The following is a 27,211-nucleotide window of genomic DNA, read 5'->3' on the forward strand; positions in this document are numbered from 1 at the left end:
CAAAAAATAAACCCTATCAGTTCAATTAGTAAGGGTCAACTCAACCCAAAAAATTCGGGTTGGGCCAGGTTGGGTTGGCGGGTTTTTTTTTCTTCTTCATCTCTCCATAATTTATTTAGACAAATTTTCATATTATTTTTCAATATGCAAGGTGAACAGATTATTATTCAAGGTACAAGGTGACAATTATATATGCGTGTTATACATTCAAATTTCAAGTATAGAATGTTAATTCAAAATAAGGTTTACTTTTAGGTTTTAGGTGTATATATATATATGTGTATATATATATATATATATATATATATATATATATATATGTATCTATATATATATATATGTATCTATATATGTATATATAATCGGGTTAGGCCGGGTCAACCCTACTCCTAACTTACATAACCCCGACAACCCGGCTCAACCTTTTTTTCTTCAATTTTCTAACCCAACCCAACCCAACATAAAATTTAACCGAACCCAACCCTTACGGTTTGGGTTGGGTAATCCGGGTTGGTCGGGTTACCGGTTTTTTTGAACACCCCTATGAGAAACTGAATAATATGTAAAACACGAACACATGAGCTCTTCAAGTAAGAGTATATGATACAAAACTATAAGGAAAACCTATCTATAATCACGAGGAGAAGAGTAATCAATATTTGGGCCAAGAGGGATCATTCCAAATGGATTGATTGTAGGATGGCTTCCATAATAATGCTTCTTTATATGTTCCATATTAACAGAGCTGTCTACCCCTTTAGTTTGGTATATATCTTTGGTGTAATCGAACAGATTTGAATACTCTCTCAGTAGTTTCTTGTTGCACTTGAAGTGAACTGCATAAACCTGAACTTGGAAAATAGAATGATGATCAGATGGAGAAAGAAAAACAGTTTTTTGAGAGAGTTAATTGACATTGGTACCTCCTTTAATCTTATAATGGTGACAAATAGCCGAATGTCTGCTTCTGTCAGCATATTTCCACAGAGGTAACGATGCTTCGAAAGTATTTCCTCACATCTGTCTAAAGCTTCACTCTTTCACAGCCTATAGAAGGATGGTTCTTGGTTATTTATATCTCCAAGTACATCAAAATAGACTAACTTTATATTTTTCAAGATGAGTGTTTATTGATTGCGTTGCATTGTATAAGGGCACATTTCTGATGCCAAATATTACTTGAATCAAACAAATCATAGACCTTAAGATTAATTAATTCCAACTGGGATAAATTCAGCTGAAACAAAATTGAAATGGAATCATAGACCTTAAAAATTCAACTTCTAAAAAGAATGCTTACCTAGTCATAAGGTTGTTGCTGCCTTGCAAAACCACATTTATAAACACTATTATAGAATGAGGAACAACACTAGTATACAAACATTGGCTAAAAATCGTAGAGGAGGAGCAAAATAGGCATTTGAAGTAGACAGCCACAACACAGATGGAAATAAAATCAAACTATAATATCACATAACGAAACATAGAAAATTCTATATGCAAATAAGACCATAATAGAAACTTGACCTTAATTTTATCATGATTACCTATGTTTTAAATGTACATAAACAATCTGTTTCTCATCTCTACACTTACAAAACATTTATTTTCTCATCTCTTTCATATTTACACAGAAAGTAGACATGAGAAGGATAAAATAAAACAAGGGAAAAAAACCCACATTAGTTCTAGTAATTTCCCAAAAACAAGATGAGTAAAAGTACCTTTTAACAAACCTTTCAGAAGCAAAATCAAGTGGAAAAAAAGCTTTAAAGTCAATACACCATTAACAGCACAACTTAAAGTGTTTCACTGAAAAAAGTGACAAAGAAAGGGGAAGAAAACCCAATAAAAATGGCTTGAAGCCAAATATAATTTAGTCCATCCATATCTAATACATTAGGACTGTAATGCAGGTAAAAGGAAGAGCAAACTTTCTATAAACAGAAGAAATTCGAACTTTTATTGGTTTTTCTATTCTCTGTATTCTCTATACAATAAATTCAAGTGACAACTAAACATCGATAGGCTGTAGCATTTAAGGATCACAGTGCAAAACCATACAACCAAACTTTTTGAGACGCGATTTATTGTTATAACTTATAATGGATAATTTTGAAATAAATCTATGAATTACTGCTGAAGATTTTGTCTAAAAGAAAATATGAGATTATTTTTCTAAATATAAGATAATTAGAAGATAAAAAGATTCTCCTTTATTTTAGGAATCTTGCAAGATATCTTTGTGAAAATAGGAAATATATATATATATGTCATATATGTATATATATATATATATATATATATATATATAAAGTGGTGTCATCGAAAGAGGGACGATTGACGACAAAACGTAAAAAGGATACATTGTTGAAGGTTGACAATATAACGATTGGCTGATTGCCGAAGCTGCAGGTATGAATCAATTGTAGAAGCTGCAGGTACGAAAAGGTAGTACGATCTTATGACTAATGGTTTTGGATGTTGATCTAAGTTGATTTATATGATGAGTAATAAAAAGGACATAGTGGTGGTTTCAGTGATCACAGCAGAAACTTCAGTATAGTATGAAGATATCGTCTGGAATATTCACTCATGCACTCAAGAGGAGCTTGAAGTAAGACACCATTGAGAAGGATTACTCATGCATTCAGGGGGAGCCTGAAGTCTAAAGCTATTGAGCATGTTAAATAGTCATATAGTATAACAAAATTCATATGATGTTTCTATGTATTTTAACTGAAAGTGAATCTTAATAAAATTACTCATCAGGGTTGTGCGTAGCTCCCCAAACGTAGGCATCATTGGCCAAACTGGATTACCAAAGTTTCTTGTGTTATTCTCTTCTACTATCCCTCTAGCTATTACAATAGTTAATTAACATGTGGATTAACTGAAGGTTATTTGATCATCTCACATTGTCTTTTTCAATTGGTATTAGGATGGGTTGCAAGATCATGGAGATAATCAGATAGGGACCTTCAGCTTCTTATCCTCTTGTACTTGATGGTAAAAATTACTCATATTGGAAGCCTCGTATGATATTCTTTATTAAAACATTAGATGTGAGAGCTTGGAGAGCTCTTATGGCTGGATATGAACCTCCGATGGTTACTATATATGGAGTATCAATTCTGAAACCTGAGGTTGACTGGACTGATGCTGAAGAACAAGCATCGGTTGGGAATCCTAGCGCTTTAAATGCAATATTCAATGGTGTGGATCTAAATGTGTTCAAACTAATAAACTCTTGTAGTACAACCAAAGATGCATGGAGAATATTGGAAGTTGCTTATGAAGGGACGTCTAAAGTCAAGATATCCAGACAGCAGCTAATAACATCGAAATTTGAAGCATTGAAAATGTTTGAAGATGAATCAGTGTTCAAGTACAATGAGAGAGTTTTGGAGATTGCTAATGAACCGCTGTTGCTTGGTGAATAAATTTCTTATTCTAATATTGTGTGGAAGGTATTACGATCTCTACCTAAGAAATTTGATATGAAGGTCACTGCCACAGAGGAAACACACAATATAACTACATTAAAACTTGATGAGTTATTTGGGTTTCTGCTTACGTTTGAAATGGCTATATCTGATAGAGAAAACAAAAAAGGTAAGGGGATCATTTTTAGATCCATATATGAAGAAGAGACAACAATAAATCAATCTAATAACGAAGTCAACATGGATGAGTCAATAGCTCTACTGACGAAGCAGTTCTCTAAAGTGGTCAGAAAGTTAAAAAAATATATGTATACTATAGGATTGAATGCTCAAAATCCAAATCAATATCGAAGAAAATATGGTGAGAACACTACAACAAGGAATAATGAAGTCTCATATAGGAGGAGCAGTGACTATGGAAAGAAAAAGGAGGGAGAAGGAAGGTTTTTTCAGATGTAGAGAATGTAGGAGAGTTGGTCATTATCAGGTTGAATGTCGCACGTTTTTAAGAAAACAAAAGAAAAACTTTCATGCTACCTTGGCAGATGAGGACACTAATGATAGTGAAGATGATAGTGGCATGAATGCTTTCACAGCATGTATTACATAAATCGATTTTGGAGACAAAAGTGAATGTTATGAAGAAAATTGTGATGAAGAGCTAACTTTTGAAGAACTCGAAGTGCAGTGGAAAGAAGACTCTGAAGCCAGAGCTATACAAAAAGAAAGAATTCAAGACCTTATGGAAGAAAATGAACTATTAATGTCTGTCATATCATCTCTAAACCTGAAATTGAAAGAAGTTCAAAATGACTACGATCAGACAATAAAATCTATGAAGATATTAAATTTAGGAACTGAAAATTTAGACTCAATACTAAATTCAAGACAGAACAGTTCAAGTAAATATGGTGTTGGTTTTGATGTTTCTGCAAGAGGTATTAAACCTACAACTGAAGTAAAGTTTGTTCCGGCTTCAATAAAAGACGAAACCGAGAAAACTCCTATAACAACAGTGGTTAGACCTCCAGCTAAAACTACCAGATGGATTTGTTATTATTGTGGTCAAAAAGGCCATATTAGACCTTTTTGTTATAAACTACAAAGAGTCAAATCGTGTCAGCATGAGGTAGAGTATGGTAGTCAAAAGCATAAATCAAAATTTCCAAATTGGAACAGAAGAAAAAGAAGTCGTATGGTCGGGAGGGTAAAATAGTCTAAACATTACAATATTGCTTTTACAACAGTTCAAGCCACGAATTATGTCTGGTACTTTAATAGTAGATGTTCTAGACATATGATTAGAAACAGATCTTTCTTCTCTGAGTTGAAGGAGTGTGCCTCGGGTCATGTTACATTTGGAGATGGTGCAAGAGGCAGAATCATAGCCAAAGCAAACATTGATAAAAATAATATACCTTGTCTAAATGATGTTAGATATGTGGATGGTTTAAAAGTCAATCTGATCAGTGTGAGCCAGTTATGCGATCAAGGTTATAGTGTGAATTTTAGCAAAGCCAGTTGTGTTGTTATTGACGTGATAATCGAGTTCTTATGAGTGGTATTCGACAGGCAAATAATTGTTACCATTGGATCTCTAATAACTCAAACATCTGTCACTCAATTAAAAAAGATCAAACCTGGTCGTGACATAGGAAGTTAGGACACGTTAGCTTAAGGAGCATAGATAAATCTATAAAAAAATGAGGTTGTTGTAGGTATTCCAAATATAGACATCAAAAGTAAATTCCTTTGTAGAGATTGTCTAATTAAAAAGCAAACTAAAGAGCCTCACAAAAGTCTAAAGGAATGTTCCACAAATAGTGTTCTTGAACTACTTCATCTTGATCTTATGGGTCCGATGCAAACTGAAAATCTTGGAGGAAAAAAGTATGTTTTTGTTGTTGTGGATGACTTTTCCAAATTTACATGGGTGCGGTTCTTGAAAGGTAAATCTGATATAGCTAAGATTTGCATCAGCCTATGTTTGAATTTGTAACGTGAAAAAGGGAAAAAGATTATTAGAATCAAAAGTGATCATGGTAAGGAGTTTGAAAATGAAGATCTTAATAACTTCTGTGAGTCGAAAGGAATACATCATGAATATTTTGCTCCTATAACTTCTCAGCAAAACAATAATTGAGAGGAAAAATAGAACTCTGCAAGAAATGACTCGTGTCATGATACATGCGATTGAAAAACAATGTGAGATAATAAAAAAACCTTCAGTTAATCCACATGTTAATAACTATTGTAATAGCTAAAGGGACAGCAGAAGAGAATAACACAAGAAACTTTGGTAATCCAGTTCGGCCAATGATGCCTACATCTAGGGAGCTACGCACAGCTCTGATGAGTAATTTTATTAAGATTTACTTTCTGTCAAAATACATAGAAACAGCATATGAACTTTGTTCTACTATATGACACTATTTAACATGCTCAATAGCTTTAGACTTCAGGCTCTCCCTAAATGCATAAGTAATCCTTCTCGATGGTGTCTGACTTTAGGCTCCCCCTAAGTGCATGAGTGAATCTTCTGGACGATATCTTCATACTCTACTGAAGTTTCTGGTGTGATCACTCAAACCACTACTATGTCCTTTTTATTACTCATCGTATAAATCAACTTAAATCAACATCCAAAACCATTAGTCATAAAATTGCACTACCATTTTGTACTCGTAGCTTCTACGATTGATTCGTACCTGCAGCTTCGACAATCAACCAATCGTTATATTGTCGACCTTCGACAATGTATCCTTTTTACATTTTGTCGTCAGTCGTCCCTCTTTCGATGACACCACTTTATATATATATATGACTTATATATATATTTCCTATTTTCACAAAGATATCTTGCAAGATTTCTAAAATAAAGGAGAATCTTTTTAACTTTTGATTATCTTATATTTAGAAAAATAATTTCATATTTTCTTTTAGACAAAATCTTCAACAAACTCCCCATTTTGTCTAAAAGAAGAGATTTCTTTCCTGGTTCAATGCCACGCTTTTTCAAAGCCATCTTATGGATCAGTTAGCTAGTGTAGATACATCAGCATGTCATACCAATCTTCTCAAATCATTATATCTAACATCACAAGTTTTCAACAACAACCAATCAGATCAACATTTCAAAAGAGTTGGCTTTTAATCAACAAAAGAGAAGTTCTAGAAACAGCATACATCCTTCCAAAAAGATTAAACAAAACTAAATGAGAAACTTTTGAAAAAAATGGAAAACAAAGAACCAGCAGTTTGATACAAAAACGGTCAATCACCCATCATTCAGCAATCAACATTTAACCTTGCCACTTCTCCCCCCTTAGACCAGAAAGAAATATCATTCGGGATTATAGTCCCCCCTACTTGTAGAAGAAGAAAACGTCTTCAAGTGACGAATTAGAGAGTCGACTTCCAACTGATGTTCAAACAACAGATTTATAGAAGCAGAAAGAGCTCGAGACTCAGCAATGAGAGAATTAACTATTTTAGAAGTGAGCTCCCGGCCAAAAAAGAACCCAGCAACATCCTCCTTTCAATCATTTGTATCGAAAACACGAGGACCTCGAGAGGGATGCATGTCATGAACTAAATCAGGCACATGGCTCCCTTGAAACAGCCTGCAACTAAGGGATAAAGTCTTGGGATTCGGTCCAGGAGCATCAGACTCTCTCAAAACCGTAGCATTCAAATGAAGAAGAAGACAAGAGAAGAACCATGGTAAAACAATAGGAATTTTAACTCCAAATGATCCCACATGTCGCAGTAGTTTATTAAAAATGAACAATTTTGTGTCCACAACGTCGTCGTTACAAATCTGATATAGGAAAGTCCCTAAGGCAATAGACACACTAGAAGCATGAGAAGAAGGAAATCAATTTGCAATGTCAATCTTATGTAGGATAGCATATTTAACACTCAAAACAACTGCTAGAATTCCATTAACCAGCCAAGAAGATAAGGTCCCACCAGAGACAGATGCCAAAACTTCATTCGATGGAACAGTCGGAGAGCAGTCAGGAGCAATATTGTTTTCCAGAAAACCATTTATAACAGTAGGAGAAATTTTGAACTTGAGACCTCTAATGTGAACAGTCTGAAAATCCGGGCTACTAAGATCATAAAATCTGCTGGCAAGTTAACTAGAAATTTCCTAATTGACCGAGGATAAAATGGTCCTACATTCGAAATAGTTTTGGATAAATTTGCCCTTTCAATAAGACTAATGATACTCAAGTAGGAATGATGTTTATCTGAGACATTTACCTTATCAGCTAATCTCCGCTGGACAACAAACTTCAAACGTTGAACATTTTCCTCGAGATGAAAAGATATTCCATCAATTGGAACAGATGGAAATTTAGGAGGGATCTTCTTTCTTTCATTTTTGGTAGTAATATTTCACCGATGCTGTTGCAACTTCTTCTTTGCTGTTCGGGATTCCTTAGGAAATTCATGAGTCACAGTTGAAGCAGCCGGGTTATTATCAGCATCAATAGGAATCTCATTAGTATGATCATCAGGGTTTGCAGGTTCAAGTTCATCTTCATCATTATGAACATTAGTCCTTCCCTCAGTTGCAACAGATTCATCAGCAGGAGCAGATGCAGGGTCATTATTTAGACCAAAGGAAGTAGTGTTTGGAACGGGAGACCTAACTGGAGAGGAGTAAAGTGATGGACCTGGATCGACATTAAAAGTCTGCTGAAGGCCAGGGGTAGCAACAACACACTTTTAGTTGACGAGCTTTCCTAAGAATGAGCGGATACTGGAGGATCAATAGGTCTTTTAGCCGCAACATCAGGAACAAAGGTCTTCTTTATCAAACGAGCCAAAGGTACATCATCTAGGTCATCGGAATCCATATTAGACATATGAGTCTCACGAGCACTTGATGCATGTTCAACAAATGTCGCAGGATTACGAGAATCAACATTTTCTAGCACAGGCTCATAAAGTTTGGCTGAAATATTCGCCTATGATTTTTCAGACGAAAGCCGATAAGGTCTCCGTGGTGGAGTACTTTTGAACCGACGACCTCTCATCCTCACATTATGCAAAGAGGTTGACAAAATTTAAGCTTCAATATCATCTTCAGAAGACTTTGCCGCATAAGAACCCTTTCGAGTGTTCACCATATTGCACCCTGCTCCAATACACAAAGCAGAATTTCTAAAACAATATGAGGAACCCCAAAGACAAAACGATCAACTTAAAAAAAAACTGTAATTGTCCTTAATTAAATTTCACATATCAGGAAAATCTTTTTCACATGCCGTAAAGATAGCCATTAATTCCTAAGACGGTGCTGACACCACCAAGATTCTTGATCGGGTAAAAGTGCTCCGTATTTTTATCTGCTCACAGAGTTAAATTCGACACACCCCTAAGCCAGCACGTAAGTGCTCAAATGCGTTCGCATTTAGCGACTTAGTGAAGATATCTACCAATTGCAAATTTGAGCGAATATGTTCCAGTGTAATAATCTTATTTTCAAAAAGCTCTCTAATAAAATGATGTCTTATATCAATATGTTAGCTTCGACTATGCTGAACCGGATTTTTTGATATATCAATAGCACTCATATTATCACAGTATAGGGTCATAATATCCTATGTGAATCCATACTCATGCAACATATTTTTCATCCAAATTAACTAAGTACAAGCATCCCCTACAGTAATATACTCAGCTTCTGCAGTAGACAAGGAAACACAATTTTGTTTCTTACTGCACCATGAGATAAGATTATTGCCAAGAAAGAAACATCCTCCAGAGGTGCTTTTCCTGTCATCAGAAAAACCTACCCAATCGACATTGCAATATTTAACCAAGATAGAAGTCGTATCATAGGAATACAGAATTTCAAAATCACTTGTCCCGTGGACATACTTAAGGATCCTTTAAACTGCTTCTAAATGTGAAGTACGAGAATCAGATTGAAAACGAGCACATATCCCAACAGCATACGCAATGTCAGGTCAACTGGCAGTTAGGTATAACAGACTTCCGATCATGCTTTTGTAGAGCTTGTGATCTACTATTGTACCATTAATATCTTTAGTAATTTTAACATGTGTCACAGCTGAAGTCCTTTTGTGTCAAGATTGCTCTAACCCGAATTTTTTAACAATGTTCTTGGCATACTTTTCTTAAGATATGAATATGCCCTCACTTCTCTGTTTGATTTATAGGCCCAGAAAACAAGATAATTCTCCCACCATACTCATCTCAAATTCTGATTTCATGATATCAATAAAGTTATTAACAAGATCTTGAGAAAAACCCACAAATATGATATCATCGACATAAATTTGTGTTACAACTAGTTTATCATTCGTTTTGTGAATAAATAATGTCTTGTCTGGCCCGCCTCTGGAATATCCTTTGCAACTCAATTTGATTATCAACCGTTTGTACAAGCTCTAGGAGCTTGCTTAAGCCCATATAAGGTTTTATTAAGCTTATACACATGCTGAGGAAATTCAGAATCAATAAATCCTTTAGGTTGTGCAACATAGACTTCTTCGTTAAGTAACCATTCAGGAAGGCACTCTTGACATCCATTTGATATAATTTAAATCTGTGAATACAAGATATTCTGAGCAACAAGCGAATACCTTCAAGTCTGGCAACTGGTGCAAATGTTTCATTAAAGTCAACTCCCTCGACTTGAGCATAACCCTGAGCTACCAGTCGAGCTTTATTCCTTGTTACATACCCTACTTCATCAGTCTTATTTTTTAAAATCCATTTTGTAACTTCACAAGTAGATCCCCAATGAAGTTATGCGAGGAAAGTGTTCTAAACAATAAAAAGAACTCACAAACAACAAAGCAAAGAGATGGGAAAATAGAGAAAATGATACCTGACGAGTGACGACGGTGAACGAAAGGAAAGAAGATATACGGAGAATGGTGAAGTGCGAACGAAAGACGAATAGAGAATCGAAGAATCGAAGAAGAAATGTGCAAACGAATGAACGACGAAAAATGTAGGTTAATTGATTTTTAACCTAACCGGTTAATTTTAGACCCGACCCGAATCTAATCTGTTCGATAATATTGTTGTTGCAAATTAGTCCAACCCAAACCAAATCAAATTGATTCAGTTCAGTTCGGATTTTTAACCCCTAGGATCATGCGCTCCAACGATTCGAGATTAACTGGCTAAACTCTTTTAGACCATGCTAATTAGCCAGTTAATCAACATTCGTTAACTAACATGTCGATGTAGTCTCAGGGGTAAAACGGTATTTTGACCCAACTAAGATTACCAACAACTTATAAAGAGTTAACTTACTAATCCACCAATTAGTTTAAAGTCCAACCTATTAACTGAATGTCCTCGGGCCAATGAGAGGGTGGGACCCCTTGTTCAAGACTTGGATTCAGTCCTTAAAGAAACAACCTATCTACTAACCTATTAATCGTCTGGCACCCTATGTCCTCAATTATTCACTTGGCCTTACCCCTGAAATTGGAGATATATTGAGCCAGTGTTGATGAGCTGCACTCATCTATGCATATTTAAGTATAATTACGTGGACACAGAAGTTCATAAGTTACCAAGTTCATCAAATTAAAAGAAATAGTCAGTTTTAAAATATCACATTGTAATAACGTAAAAGTGACATTTAATGGTCCAATAAAAGTGACTACTTAACGTAAAAGTGTCTAATTCTGGACAAATTTTAAGGAAAAAATGAAAGCAAGATTTATATTAACCTAAAGCAAAATTTAAAGAAAACATTGAACATGAACACAAATGTAAACAAAATTTTAAAGGAAAGAAATAAAAACCTTTGTGGGCTTAGCATTCAACGCCCAAAAGTTCCATAATGTAATAAAACTTGTCGTTCAAGAGATTGAAAGTTCAAAATTTATACATATTGAGATTTTAATTAATGTATAGGTATTTCGAAATTTTAATTAAATTTGAGTTTGGATCCATCTGTTTTCTTTTGCACGTTTTGGATTTCAACGTGCAAAAGAAAACAGATTAGGATGGCGAGAGATTTCCTCAAGGCATCATTGTATTGTATTTTCCTGCGCATTTCCCTTAGTTTCTCTTTGCACTTTTACATATATCTCTTCCTTTCATTTAGCATTCATCTTGTAATCATAATTATTGGTTTAATGAAATCCATCCGTTTGTTCTCAATCATGAGCTAAATTTCCGAAGGGAGCATTAAATTCTCCAAGGGATTTAGTAATGGCTTGAATGATGCATATGTTTCATACCACTTCGGCGGCTTTTGCATTTCTTTTGTTGAGTCTATAGACAAATGTTGTTAAGTCAGCTTCACAAGATGAAATTCATTCATTCTCACTTATTCTCTTAAGGATTGATTTCATATCTTGAACAAAGGTACTCACCTCACTTTGGCTCGAGTGAAACTTGGTTTATGGTAGAACTATAAATATAACGTTCATTTGAGGAATTAGTGGTACTTACGAAATAAGAGGTCATTTCAGGGATAAAATGGTAATTTCATCCACTTTTTATTTGAATTTTCCATTGAAGTATCTTTAGTTTGTATACTTTTAGTATTTAAAAGAGGGTTATTTCGATCTAATCAATATATAGTAATTCTTTTAGTTTTTCCAGAGTATTCTATCTTTAAATAGGATATTTTCAACTTACAACTAAAGATATTTTAGAAACAACTACTATCATTCCTTCAACTTTTCTTATGCTTCATGCATTTCTCATTAAGCAAATAATGCTTGGATTTGAACAGATCAATTAGATTGAATTGATAAACCCCTTCAACTAATTAAGACATTATATGTCACTATCATCCATTCTTGCTTCTTAAATTGCTTGGATTCGAAAAGATCCGTCTTCAACTAGTTGAAACATTATATATCACAATAACTCATTCTTGCTACATGAATTAGTTGGATTTGAAAAGATTTGTCAGATTGAAATGAATCCTTTTGAAATATGAACGGTTTTAGTGATATGTAACAGTTTGAACCACAGTTGTAGAAAGAGTACTAAACTAAAGTAACATGAAAAGGAACAAATAACACAGCAACATATGATAACCCAGTACGATGAATGTACATCTACATCTGGGGGCAGTTTGCACAGGATAAAAGATTGTATTAATCATAAATACAATAAGTGTTGAATACATAGTTATGACTGAGGGAACAACACTTTGACACTATTTTTACTGTTCTAGAACTATTTCAACAAAACTTGATTATGATGTAACATAATGATCATATCTAAACAGAAGGTATGACGAAACTCCCCCTTAATCGTAGCACTAATCAAATATGCATTCAATTTTTTCTTCACAAAAATGGAGTTTTTCTTCTATCCCGTTTTCTTTCTTTTTAGTCACACCGGCAAGAAAGGAGCACAAGAACTTACTGTGCTTCGATATTTATCCTTGATATTTTTTTTGCGGATCCCAATCAAATTCCTTAGGAAAAGATCCTAACCAACCGAAACCATTTGTTAGGAAAGAATCTTAGCCAATATCTTAATCAATTTGTTGAATAATATGCAGAAATATACATGTGGGACCATTCTGTTAACACCCTTCAACTAATTAAGACATTATATGTCACTAAAAGTTGACCCGAACCGATTCAGTTCGAGTTAGTTTGGATTGAATTCTGTAAGAATTTTAAAAAGATATGTTCAGATTTACCCAAACCTAAGAAATTGGGGCTTCATACATCATATAGGGGATGCGTGGCAACTTGAGTAATTTAAGAGAGTTGGGTTAGGTAAGTAAAAAAAAAAATCAACCTCTATTTGATTCACCAATAATTAAAGAGGTTTACTCCTCGTTATTCGCATCAACTCACATTTTCAACCAAAATACTCACATTTCTCACCTTGTTATTTGTGTCAACTCTCGCAATAACTTCTACATAATTATTTCCAACTCAACTCAACTTTTTGTTTTTATTGCTAACCCAACTCTTTGTTTTTATCACTAACCAAACACCCTCATAGTGTTTTGGTTTACCTGTTACCCCAATTCTCACATTCCCCTCTCTCTTCCTTTCTCACATCTCTCTTTATCTATCTCTTCCTCTCTCACATCTCTCTATCTCTCTCTTCTTCTCTCACTACCTCTCTCTTTCTTTAAAGCTGCCTCAATGACGACTAACTTCCTTCAACCCACAAATTTCGATGGTAACTTCTTTAATTATTGCATCAACTTCAATGACATGACCTACCCATGAACACGACGATGATGATGAATTCTTATGTTGCCGTTGTTATTTATTATTATCAATATCCCACATAAATAGAGTTTGACCCGACTCCCCCCAACCTATTCGAGTCGAGTTAAGTACTGCCTATACATAACTAAACTTGAATCGACCCAACCAAACACATCTACATGCCTAGTCATTGTCACTCTTCTTGATTCTTGAATTAAAAGTGTATAATCAATCATAGTCATTTGAAGGTATATAAAATAAGGGTGTTTGAAGTTCAAATATGATTTTCAATGGCATAGAATTAAAATTGTGACTAACCACAAACTTACTTCAATATATTAAGATTTTATTTTATTTTTTGAAAGTAGATTGTTTAAGAACTATTTGCTTTTATTATAAAGAATTAGTATTTTAGATTATACCCCTTTTCTTCTTTTCTTAAATACAATAAAACCCACTATGTTCTTTCTTTTTTTCTTTCTTAAATTACAATTGCGAGGAGGTGATTCAAACCACAAATCTTGTAGTCATTAACACAATCATACCCAATTAATCGATCTTCGGTTTCACAAGCTACACTATATGCTTGTTTGTATAAAAGAAAACAAGCAATGAAGATACTTGTAAATTTTGAAGGGAATAAACAAATGAATGAAATAGTAAAAGAGATAGCAGAAGGTGAAGAAAGGGAAAGAAAGCTGACACAGAAGGCTTGGATGAGAAGCCCTTCAATATCATCGCCGTTGCTTAAATTGTAATGAAAGTAAAATGAAACAGTGGGAGAGAGACTTTAACGTCAACCTTTTAAAACCCAAAATTTCAAACTTCCATTGATTTTTTTGGTTCAAAACACAATTCCCATCTCACCCAACCATGAGAGAACCTTTTCAACCACAATGAAAAGAAATCACAGCAATCTTCTTCCACTTAGAAATAGCCTCCAATGTAAACACACTCCCTCCCTTGGTTGATGAGAAGTTACCTTGAGTTCCCACCCAGCAAAACCCAACATGGCAAAGAGATCAGATTTTGCTCAGAAGCTGTTAGATGATCTCAGATTAAGGAAAGAGCGAATGGCTGATGCATCGCAGACCTCAAACCGTTCCAAAACTACAACGATCGGTTAGTAAACTCTATGAACCTTCACTTGAATTCAACTTGAATTGGATGAATTCCTTTCCTTCATTGCCTTCAATTGTAGCTTAAAGTTTGGTCTGGTCCATCTTCACCATTGTGGATCCTCCAATCATTTCTTGTCTTGATGTTCATTTGAAACAAATGTTCCAAAGTTCCAATGTCTGTTGATAAGTTCGGAACGAAGAACGTGTTATAACAAGAGAGTAATCATGTCAAGAAAACTCGCGAACTGTGTCAGTAACCACTAACAAAGAGTCTGCAAGAAGTTAAACTTGACATTAAAGTTAGACTAGTTCAAGAGCATATGAAAGCTCCTTTCTCTAGGGATGATTCTTTTTCTCCATGAATACAAGCAATCTAAAAGCAGAGAGAAACAACGCTGTTAACTTGGTAGAGAAGTTTAAAAGGAACGATGGAAGAAAAGTAGCTATTTCCCTCTTATGCCGTCCAACACAATAGATCAATTTAATGGCAAATTGTCATAAATTATATTCATATTTTGCACAATTATCATCATAAAATGAATCAAGGCAAAAAAAATCTCTTCTAACGTCTCACATAGCTTTGATATATCATGAGCTCTAACATCAGTTGCAAATCCGTTGTTTAAGTCATGTTGTCTGAAGTGTTGTTCTTTTTCCAGATGCGTATTCTTACTCAAAACAAATCCATAGAGGTTCAAAGAACACTAAAACACATGGAATGGTATGCAGAACTTTAGTTAGAGAAGTTGATTCATGATGCTAAAATTTTAGAATCTGACCTTGGTAACTTATATTGTTACATGTATGACTCGATGCAGAGTGTTCCCAAGACTGGGAACACAATACACACAAGGTATGGCGGAGGCAATAAATCACCAATGACTAATGATACTTCAAATCAAATTGTTCCTTACACTAGAGACCGGAACTCGGAACAAATAGGAGACTTGTCCATGGCCTTGGCTTTTGCACTAGAAAATGGAGGAAAACTAAGAGGAAATGCTTCATCGGGAAACAATTTGATGCTGGGCTTCCTGCAACAAATTGGTAGGAGGTCCTTTCAAATCGGGAAAATGAACAAAAGAGGCGGCCTGGATAGGAACCACAATGTAACTGGATACTTTCCAACCATCTCACATCTGCATATTAAGGAGATATCAAAGGGGGCACATAAACTGAACCAGATTCTAAGAACTTGCTCAAATGGTTCTGATTTTGGCAGATGTTCCATTGAAATTGGACAGGAACTGTTGAAAGGGGCTATGGATTTGGAGGAGTCTTTGAGGATGCTTGTGGACTTGCATGAGGCTTCAGAGCACGTGATCAGCCCACAACAGAAGAATAGGATCGTACTCCTAGAGAATGAAGAAGATGCAGAAGAAAATAAAGATGAAACACTTGATCAGAAACTTTACCAACCACGGTTCTCCTTGGAAAAACTGTCCCTAAATTCACGCAGCAGCCAAGAAGTCAAAGGAAATGGTCACAATCAGAAGTTAGCAACACTAAGATACACTGCAGAGGGAGAGAATTTCAACCAGGAAGAACAACCTCTAACTACTGTAAAATTGAGTTTCCATAGAAGATCAGCAACTTGTGGCCATGATGTCAAAACTTCAAACACACGTGAAAAGGTAGGAATCTCAAATGTAATTGCAAAACTAATGGGGCTAGATAATCTTTCAGACAGTTCAAATTATGCACACAAGGACAAGGACTCAGGTTCCAAGCAAAAGGTCACACAAAAGGATCTGCAGCCATCCACCAGGGGTATCACCAAAAAGGCAGAGCCAAGGACTAATGTTACAGAAAGTCGGTCCAACTCCGGCAATCAAAAACCAAACATATCAGATAAGAATTCAACTGTGGTGAACACCATATTCGTTTCGCAAGCAATGAACAACTTTCCTACAAATGATGCAAGTCTTCGAGCCATTACTTTTAGTGGAAAATCATCATGGAAAGGCATTGAAGGAGTAAGGCCACAAACAAGTCCATCAACTCCAACCCTGACAATATTTAACCAACAAAACAAGGATGAAACAAGGCAGAAAGTCTCAGGTCAGAAGGATCATCTGGAAGAACTTGCAAAGCAGCTTCACATAAAGCATGGGGATCAAAGCCACAGGGATGAACACGGAGAAGTATTAAAGAAAAGAGTGCTGCAGAAGGATTATCGTGAAGGTCATACGAGGCATCCTCACCAAAAGCACAGGGAGCTAAACATTATGGAAAGGGATCAAAAGAGAGGAGAACATAAAAGGAACGGGATGCAGCAGATGGAAGCACAATTGCATAAAAAATCAGAAAATGCAATCATACTGCAAGGATATAAAAAAAGAACAATTCCATTAGAAAAGAGGCATCCAGATAAACTTCTATCAAGAATGCATCAACAGATCCCAAACAGTCCCAAATACCAACAGCCACCTATGGTCCATAAAGCAGAGATGGGAAACATAAATCATCATGTAGAAGAGTTGAAACAGAGAATTAGAAAACAGACAGTGCAGGAGAGAAATCAAAAGACAAGCGGTATCACATCCAAGAGTTTAACAAAACCAGTCCATGGAACATTCGCTTTTCCTAAGAAGCAGCAGGATATGAGCCATGTCAGACGAGGTAAGAAAAGCTGCAACGAAACCATCAAAGCTCAACACTCTAACGTACTTCCTAACAATAGATGCCCTGAAAATCATCCTTCCAGAGAAAATAACTATTATGATTTAAATGACAAAACAAGTGAAATAACCCACGAGAGCGTAGAACAAAATTCCTCTTCAAGGGACTTAGAAACTACATTTGAAGTTATGGAAAAGCAACATGCAAGGGAACCTGTGAAGAATGAACTCAAATCTACAAAAATGCAGAAAAGTGAGGGGCTTATAATTAATCAAACATATGCAATGAAACAGCAAAATCCAACAGTACAGGAAGTGGAACAAGAAAAACATGAAAAGCTTGATGCACTAGATGGACTAGAAGTCCTCGGAGCAAATGGATCTAAAGAAGTGGACCCTCATCTTGTTGAATCCAGAGAGACAGTAGCAATGATCCAGCCACTGAATAGCACACAAAATTCACACGAAGAGGATGATCAGGTTTTGACACCGCCCGTTCCTGCTGATGATGAATGCCATATCTTAAAAGAGCCACAAATATCAGCTCCAAAAGTCAGTGTATGTTCAATTTTTCTCAAGTCGTCAAACTTTAAGTTTAATATGTTTAAACTATCTGTTCAACCTTCACATCTCGAACAAGATAACCCATATATGCGTAATCTTTTTTACAGTGCCAGAAAACAATCTCCATTAATACTAGCAGTAAGGAAGATCAGAGGTCAGTATTTGGCAGACGTGAAATCAGCAGCTCCAAAATTGTAACAAATGCAGTAGAAGGTAAATAGATTTCAGTTACCATGTTCATTTCAATAAATATACACCCAACCTATCTTCTTACATCCAAATACGATCATCACCGGCCTACCCTGCCCCAATAGAAAAAAAAAAAAGCGAAGCAAAGACAGAACATACATAAGCAGAAAGAGTGAACACTGTAATCGAATTAAAAAGAACTGAGTATTTATTATCGATGTCTAATTTCTTTATGGTGCAGAAGCAAAACAATACAACATGAACACCTTATATCCCCCACATCTGGCGCACCTGCATAGTTTTTCCAAGACTAAGCAAGAGACACTGACAGAAAGAGAAAACCAACTTAAGCAGACGCTTATAACAAGTGAATGGTTCCTGAATGCAGCAGAAGCACTTTTCAAACTTAACATACCGAGCTTCATTCTTCATGACAGTTGTCATCATAGCCATTTAAAAAATGGAAGAAATTTCACAATCGATTGTAGTTATGAGCTCATGAAGCGAAAGGGCATACGGCAAGAGCTCAGCAAACGTCCTTGCACAAACATTTCTTTGAGGTCCAAAAAAATAGAATCTTTGGATGACTTGATCAAGCAGTTGCATAGAGACATCGAGGCATTGAAATTCTATGGAAGGAACGGTAAGCCAGAATGTGAAGTACAAGACTACTTGCCCAGAATGCTTGAAAGTGATATCTATAACCAGGAACCTGACTTTAATAGTATGTGGGACTTGGGATGGAACGAGACCACATTCGTGTTTTTTGAAAGAGAGGAAGTTGTAAGGGACGTGGAAAAGCATATTCTGAGTGGACTACTCGATGAAGTCACTAGAGACCTTGTACATGTCTGTCATCTTTTGACAAAAAGAAGGAGCATATAGATTTGAGAAGAAAAATGCTTCAACGTGTGATGTAATTTGTTGATTTTAATATCTGCCCAGTCTAGTGATAAACACATTAAGTCGATTTGTTGGTTTTGAAGTTGTAAAAGATAAGTTATAGCAGTGTTCTTTACATTATGCAAGTCATGAATGTTCATACTTCTTATTTTGCTCCACACTCACTACTAATTTGGATCCTGAGGTCAAATTACCAATGCCCATTTGCCTAAGAAAAACAAAGCATATCCCAATTTCCTACAATTCGATGACATCAAATTACCAATGCCCATCACTGCAATTTAACCAGAAACTAAACAACCAATATAGTATATCGATCGGTACTTGTTCAATTGTTTCGAAAATTAGGAGAATGCAGAACAACAGAGACAAAAACAATTGAACGCAATCTCATAGCTTCAAAACAGTGTTTCATTTCATTACTCAAAAAGTATGGAGAAACCCCATGAACGACAAATTAACCTTTGCCAAGCAGATCTCCAATCGGAGGAAGACGTACCGTACACAAACCATTGAATTGGATTCAAAAGTTGTCCGTCTTATATTTGATGAGTAAAGGTAAGAGAATTGAAGTTGCTTCGTCACCAATCAATCGCACCATCGTAAAGCTCGCCCTCCTTTAGTGATTTATCATAAAGTAGTTACAATTATTTAACAAGTAATTGAGAATCAAAGCTTTTTTCCCACTGCGAGCTTTCATGGAAATGCTTTGCTCTCTCGCCGCTCAAAGCACCTTTGCACGTTGGAAAAATGGGGTCCGTGGGTCACGTTTGCCTAATTCAATCACTAATGTTTCTTAGTAGCGAAGTAAAAGTGTAGAGGTTTTTATGTTTTCTTTTTTCTTTTTGGACTTTTTAAAATGACAAAACATATATGTGCTCAATGTCAAGAAAAACTACCAAAGACTATTGTATCATAGTGACATAAACAGACGAATAAAAGTCTATGTATATAAATAAAAATATCTATGATAATATAGATAGACACAAATAAAAGTATCTCTTCACGTCATTTACAATAATATTTTTTTATTTATAAGTTAAGATATCAATTCTTGTATATAGGTTAAGTTATTATGATCCTTCCTTATATTTGGTTTCATTTTAATTATATATTTTCATTATTTAGTCACTCTTTCATGAGGTGAGCATTTGGAGAAAAATCAAAGTTAAAAGTATAAATGATTGAATTTTGTGCATGAAAGAGAAATAAAACTAGCTCAATGTAATTAACATATATCTTCTAACCTTGAGGTGAGATATTGAATCATCTATCCTTACAACTAATTATAAATGTGATAGTATCTAGAAAGCTAAGGACCAAACAAAAATTAAATCCAACACTCATAAATAAAGATGTAGCATTTTCATAACTGAAGTCGAAAAAAATAAGTACTTATTTCATTTTTAAAAAGAGAATTGTAAAAGTTGACAAATTTGATAAAATATTTACAACATATAGCAAAATTTCAGATTATATCAATAATAAATATTAATTGACACCGATATGTTTCGATCAATAGACAATAATAGAACTATATCTATCATTTGATAGAATCTAAAATTTTGTTATATGTCGTAAATATTTTAGTTGATTTTATTATATTTAAAAATATCCTTTTTAAAATATATATTAGTTTATTATTTAATCAAATTTAATAAAAAAAATATCTTTTGAAAACTAAAATTTAAACTTATTGGAAAAAAATAGTATAAACTAAAATCCTATAAAAATGCATGGATAAAAAAGAAAATAAAACCTAAGATCGTAATTTTATAACAACATTTTAGTGCAATTCTAGGTTGTTTGAGTTATTTTTTCAAAGGAAAATATTTAAAGCAAAAAAGTAAGAAAAGTGTGTTAGACAATATTAGTGTACTATCGTTGAACAACTTAATCGAATGCGAAAATTGTGGGTCAGTCCAATATCTAAGTGTATGTATTAGTATCATTTTCTCAAAATAAAAAAGATAATAAAATAAAATATAAACATAACATATCAAACTAAAATATTCCCATAGCAAAATTTTAAATTATTTTAATAAGCACTCATAAATTTTTATCGATATTTATATTTTAGCAGCTTTGTCATTTACAACAATTTTTTTTAAAATGTCAAAAAATGTAATCATTAAATAAAAATTGAAAAAAAATTATTTTAAACTTAAATTTGGAAGGTTATACTATTTAAACTTTTAAGTTCGAGGTTATATCAATTTAAATTATAAATTAATATCAAATTAGCTAATGAACTTTCATAAATGTATTAATCTGAATTTGAACTTTGAAAATATCACTTTGTTTTTTATTTTTTATTTACATATATTTATAAAAGTTAACCGTTCAAATACATTTATGAGAATTTAAGTTTTAAACTAATATACTTTTAAGATATAATTGAGTTTAAATTTTAAACTAATATATTTATATAATTTGGTATAACAATTAGTTTGAAATTTAAATCAAGAGAATTCCAAATTTTAGGAACATAACTGATAAAATTATTAATTTAGAGTTAAACTCGGAATTAAAATAGAAAATTTTTACGAGTAGAAAAAAATTAAAAATTATTTGCATTTACTTAAATCCAATTAGATAAAATTTGCAAAAAAATATGCCATAAAAAATTTATGAGTTTTGATTTTATTTTCCGCCCACAAACGGAAGTTAGGCAACGGTCAAGAGAAAGGGGCATTTAGGTCATTCACCAACACATAAGACCTTTTTTGTTGAATCATTGTTTTAATAAATATTAGAAAATGGACGTTACTCAGCGATCGCGCAAAGCCCTCCACGACTCCGCCAGCTTCCACTTCCGTTTCTCTTGACGGTGGAATTCATTCACTTCCCTTTGTTGGGCAGCCCGCTTTTCAAAAAAGCTAGAAGGACCCACTGAATATCCATTTTACCATATTACCCTTCTCCTCTTCCTTTCTTCCCCATCTATATAATTCCTCATTCCTCTGCATCCCGTCTTCAACATATCACACCCTGCAACTCCATCCCCTATGGCTTCCACTCTTCTTCCCTCTACTGTTTTCGTTTTCTTTAGCTTTCTACTGGCCACTGACATAGTTTGTAAGTTTCTGGTCTTCGTCATTTCTTTATTTTGTTATCTGTAAATCTTTTATCAACTTTGACCGCTTGAAGTTTTCTTGCGTTTTGTCCTTTTTTTTTTTTATAATCTACAAATCTTGTTTTCTGGTGATCTCCTGGTGTTTATTCAGAAATTGAAGTGGATTCTCTGTGAATTTTCTTGTAGCGTCAGTTTTTATGAACCTTGATTATGATTGCGAAAAGATTCTAGAACAGGAGAAAGAAAGTAGATGGAGAATCTTCGATAACAAGAATCGAAAGAATTTTTTGGTTGAATGCGATTTTTTAGTTGAATGTGCTCTGTTTTGCAGATTCGCAATCGTTCATCGGAATAAACTACGGTCAAGTCGCCGATAACCTTCCGCCTCCGTCAGCGACGGCGAAGCTACTTCAGTCCACTTCAATCGAGAAAGTTCGACTGTACGGCGCTGATCCGGCTATCATCAAAGCCCTAGCAAATACAGGGATCGGAATTGTAATTGGTGCTGCAAACGGTGACATTCCAGCCCTAGCGGCCGACCCGAATTTCGCGAAAAATTGGGTTAACGCCAATGTAGCTCCCTTCCATCCGGCGAGTAAAATCATTCTCATCACGGTCGGAAACGAGGTGATAACCTCCAACCAAGAAAATCTAATGAACCAACTGGTGCCGGCGATTCAGAATATTCAAAACGCGCTCAACTCGATGTCTCTAGGGGATATTAAGGTTTCCACTGTCCATTCCATGGCGGTGCTTCGACAATCGGAGCCGCCGTCGTCGGGGATGTTCCACCCGAACTACATGACCGTGTTGAAGGAGCTATTGGAGTTCAACAATGCCACTGGATCGCCATTCACGATTAACCCATACCCGTACTTCGCTTATCGGAGCGATCCACGGCCGGAGACTTTGGCCTTCTGTCTTTTTCAGCCCAACGCCGGGCGGCTCGACACGAACACCAATATCAAGTACATGAACATGTTCGACGCACAGGTGAGTTCATCAATCTTCCATCCCTGTGTCTTGTTTGTGGTTTTGGCTTTTAGTCGTGGGAAGTTTATAATTTAAAAAATGGGTCGATTTTACAAAAAATGACGAGTTAATAAAAATATTAAAAATATATATATATAGAAAGGTAGAGTTACCCCAATAAATATGTAATTTCAAGAGTGCTATCTATTAGAATTTAGGTTGCTTACTTGCATCAATTTTGGACCAAAGGAACTCTACCGTATCTTTCCTAAAATTAGATTTTTAATTTAAGATGTGATTTAATTATTTAAGATTATAGAAAAATTCTCTTTTAAACTCCTTCTTACAAGCTCGTAATAATAATAATAATAAAAAAAAGGTAAACTTTGAACGTCCAGATCAAAACCCACTTATTCTAAAAAATTAACGGAATTGAACTAAATACACCTATTTCAAGATTTGAAAATTAAAAAGTTTTATTTCTTGCAGATTTAATACATTCCAGTGTCATTTAGTTATATCATTAATCACATATTTGTGTTATTTGGCCCCAATTTTGTGTGATAGACCAATTTTTATTTAACCTAAGTAGATGCGCTATTTTTATTAATTTAAGCTATTTTTATTGAAAACTGTTGTTTTTTTGTTTTGTTTTTTTTTTTAAGTTAAGTTTACAAGACTCATTTCACCTCTAAGTTTTTTTGAAGCATTCGTGTAAGAGAATGCTTCAAAAAAACTTGTCGTTTTTGGAACTGGCAAAAAACTTGGTGTTGTTTTTGGAACTTGCTAAAAAACTATAGTATGAAAATTTGGAGGAAATTGGTTTAATTTTTAAAAATAAAAAAACAAAGCCTTTTTTTTTTTAATTATTATTCCATTTCTTAGTAATTGAAAATTACATTTATTAACACCTATTTCATCAACATTTTTAAAAACAAAGTTTTAAAAATTAAGAAAAAATGTTTTTAGAATTTGACTATCTTAACTCACTTTTTGGACTCGAAAGGAATAAACACCACCATAAGAAATTGTGATAAAAATATATATGTTTAATTTTGTAAAAAAAAAAAAAGGTACGAAACCTAAGTAATAATCACATAAATTTAGACATGAATTTAGACATCATTTTAAGAACTCTATCAAAATTAAAACTAGATCGTTTGAAAATTATGAACATGCTATTTGTGGTGGCTGTGGATGCAGGTGGACGCCATAAGATCTGCATTGAACTCCATGGGGTTCAAGAATGTAGAGATTGTGGTGGCAGAGACGGGGTGGCCGTACAAAGGGGACAACGACGAGGTTGGTCCAAGTCTTGAAAATGCTAAGGCATTCAATGGTAATCTGATTGCGCACCTTCGTTCCATGGTCGGTACGCCATTGATGCCGGGGAAATCAGTTGATACGTATCTCTTTGCACTTTACGACGAAGATTTGAAGCCTGGCCCTGGTTCTGAAAGAGCTTTTGGATTGTTCAAGCCTGATCTTACAATGACCTATGACGTTGGTCTTTCCAAAAATGGCCAGGTAACAAACACATTCTCATGTATATAACCTTTCTACTACTTTTGTTTCCCTGATTTGTTGTAATGAATTATTTCCAATTACTTAATTTTGAGAATAAATCATTTTGAAGAAAAGAAAAATACATTCCAATTATGTTTTAAATAACTTTTTTATAGAAGAGTTGAAAAAAATGATGGCTTTTAAATTGTTCTTTTAGTCAATCCAAGCATGTTATTAGTGGGCACTGGTTTGAATGTTATACCTCTAAAATTTTGATGTTTTTTCTTTTTTTTCTTTAATGAATGTTTTAATATCTATTTGGTCCTAAAATATTATGGTGTGTTTTAAATATATATTTAGGTGTTTGATTTAGAAATAAAAGTCATTTCGGATAAAATATTTGCAAAAGTATCTTAAATAAGTTTTTGAAATATATTTTAAACCATTTTCGTAAAAAAATTTAAATGGAAATGAGTTTTTTGAGTTTTGTTTTAGCTTAATCTAGATAGATGTGTTTCACCTTAATTTTTATCAAAATATTCACCCTATTATTTTAAAAAAAAAATTATACTCGATCAAGTTTTACAATTTTTTTCTTACTATTAAAATTAAATTTAGGATGTCACTTTCATAATTATTTAAAATTAATTAATCATGTGAGTATTTTTAACAAAATTGAGTGTAAATTTTGAAGTTTAAAGATAAACAAAAAGTGCAACATTCAAAACTTCCTAAGAAATAGAAACTATATTTGTATAATGGTTTTGTTGTTCCCCAACAGAGCACTCCAAGTAGTCCTAAAACAACACCAGTGACGACTCCGTCGTCTCCAGCGAACAACCCATCAACCAAAGCACCAACAAGTCCAAAGCCGAAGGCAGGAGGAGGCTCATGGTGCTTGCCAAAGGGTGGCGTATCAGACGCCCAGCTTCAAGCCAATTTGGACTATGCCTGTGGAAGAGGGCTGGATTGCAGCGCGATTCAACCTGGTGGAGCATGTTTTGAGCCAAACACCATAGCCTCACATGCCGCCTACGCCATGAACCTCTTCTTCCAAAATGGCGGCCGTGATCCATGGACCTGTGACTTCTCACAATCTGCCACACTCTCCTCTAACAACCCAAGTCTGAACACACAACCAACTCCATATATATTTTTTGGATTATTGAGACCTAATTTCTTCACTACCATTACTAAGACTACAATCTAATTCTGTTTCTGTTTTATTGTTGTAGGCTACGATGGCTGCAATTATCCTGGTGGGAGCACGTGATGAGATTAGAAAGCAGTTGGATAATTGGATGTAAATTTCTGGAAAAGAGAGGCTTCCAATCTTCATCAAGATGAAGATCCATTTTCCACTTTCCAAACTCCATTAACATATGTATATTTTCTCTTGGTTTTTTTTTTTTAATTTTAAAATATATATTTTATCGTTTTCCAGCTACAAGGTTGTTAGTAAATTGTAAGTGTGTGTGTCTCCATGTTTAGATTAGTGTTTTTTTTTTATAGAAATGCTTGTTCTTAATTGTTAATTAATAACTAAACAGCTACAACACTAATTTGGAATTTTTTTTTTCAAGATCATTAATACTGTGGATTATTTTATTTTATTTTTTCAGAAAAGAGATTATTAGTACTGTTCTGAAAGTAGTTCTTTTTTTTATTTGCAAAAAATATGTGATCCTAAAAGTTAGGAGGGAAAATAATTTGAATAATTCAACCATCCGAACTAATTAATTTAATAATAAATTAATTCATATTGAATTAGGTTTTAAATGTAGGTTGTGTTGGGTTTCAAGTTAGAGGGTTGAAAAATTAATATCATTTCAATATGAATTAATAATAATATATATATATATATATATAAAATTGGGAGAATGTTTCATTTGAAAATTTGAATTACAATAATTAAAAAAAATTCAAAGGAATCGTTTTAACTTTACAAATATTAGAATTTAGAAACGAAAAAAAAAAAAATCAATCCGACAACCCAACCCAACTCATATTTTACGGGTTAGGTTGAAAACTCGGGTTATTCGTGTTGGGGTTGATGCCTTAAATCTCGTGGTCTTGTAGTTTGTAATTGTATATATAATACAAACTTTTTATTTATCTAATAAAATAAAGTATTTTATTTTATTTGATATTTAGTTGCATTAACTCACAAAACCAATAAACTAACATCCAAGGTTATCTTCTGTAACCTAAACATGTATGTGGAGACATACAAGTGGATCATGTTTAAGTGATAACCTAAATGGTCTGTAGTAAATGGATAAGGCTGGATACCTTATCTTGGTAACACTACGAATACGGCCTGCTTTGTAGTTGTTACAATTGTTCTAAAGTGCTACAAATGATTTGATCCTAATCATTTATGTCGAGACATTAGAGCGGGGGTATTCTATACAAAGAGTTTGTATAAGACCGGACCATGAAATGAATAGTCTCTCTTATTAACACCGTTACTAGTTGAGACTACATTTCACCAGGATGACTATAGGTGACTTGACCTGAATCTTGAGTGAGTTGTGAACTCCTGCCTATGTAGGCGATCCTTTGATTTGTATGGGTGAGAGCGGCCTATGTAACCGATTCAATATGCCTACCA

At 34.2% G+C, this 27,211-nt stretch overlaps 2 protein-coding genes and 1 long non-coding RNA gene across 5 annotated transcripts; 2 read left to right on the forward strand and 1 right to left on the reverse strand.

Annotated features, from left to right (window-relative positions):
* Positions 1-14,442: 14,442 nt before the first annotated feature.
* LOC103503954 (uncharacterized) lies at positions 14,443-19,201 on the forward strand. Of its 2 annotated transcripts, XM_008468356.3 has the most exons (5): positions 14,443-14,767; positions 15,426-15,487; positions 15,585-17,945; positions 18,059-18,164; positions 18,382-19,201. In XM_008468356.3, exons 1-5 carry the CDS (start codon positions 14,656-14,658, stop codon positions 19,023-19,025), a joined length of 3,285 nt encoding a protein of 1,094 aa, XP_008466578.2. In that variant the 5' UTR covers positions 14,443-14,655; the 3' UTR covers positions 19,026-19,201. The 2 variants fall into 2 exon arrangements, with proteins under 2 accessions (XP_008466578.2, XP_008466579.2); XM_008468357.3 differs by lacking the exon at positions 15,426-15,487.
* On the reverse strand, positions 17,632-18,387 carry LOC127148839 (uncharacterized). Its single transcript, XR_007819977.1, has 2 exons — positions 18,184-18,387; positions 17,632-18,083 (listed from the first exon to the last, which is right to left on the reverse strand). It is a non-coding gene; the product is annotated as an uncharacterized LOC127148839 (long non-coding RNA).
* A 2,759-nt stretch (positions 19,202-21,960) lies between the features above and the next one.
* Positions 21,961-26,184, forward strand: LOC103503956 (glucan endo-1,3-beta-glucosidase 7). Of its 2 annotated transcripts, XM_008468358.2 has the most exons (5): positions 21,961-22,121; positions 22,451-23,112; positions 24,295-24,618; positions 25,379-25,721; positions 25,833-26,184. In XM_008468358.2, exons 1-5 carry the CDS (start codon positions 22,052-22,054, stop codon positions 25,868-25,870), a joined length of 1,437 nt encoding a protein of 478 aa, XP_008466580.1. In that variant the 5' UTR covers positions 21,961-22,051; the 3' UTR covers positions 25,871-26,184. The 2 variants fall into 2 exon arrangements, with proteins under 2 accessions (XP_008466580.1, XP_050939165.1); XM_051083208.1 differs by having other exon boundaries at positions 25,379-26,184.
* The last annotated feature ends 1,027 nt before the right edge of the window (positions 26,185-27,211 follow it).

The sequence above is a fragment of the Cucumis melo genome, chromosome 4, assembly GCF_025177605.1.
Source record: "Cucumis melo cultivar AY chromosome 4, USDA_Cmelo_AY_1.0, whole genome shotgun sequence".
Lineage (NCBI taxonomy): Eukaryota > Viridiplantae > Streptophyta > Magnoliopsida > Cucurbitales > Cucurbitaceae > Cucumis > Cucumis melo.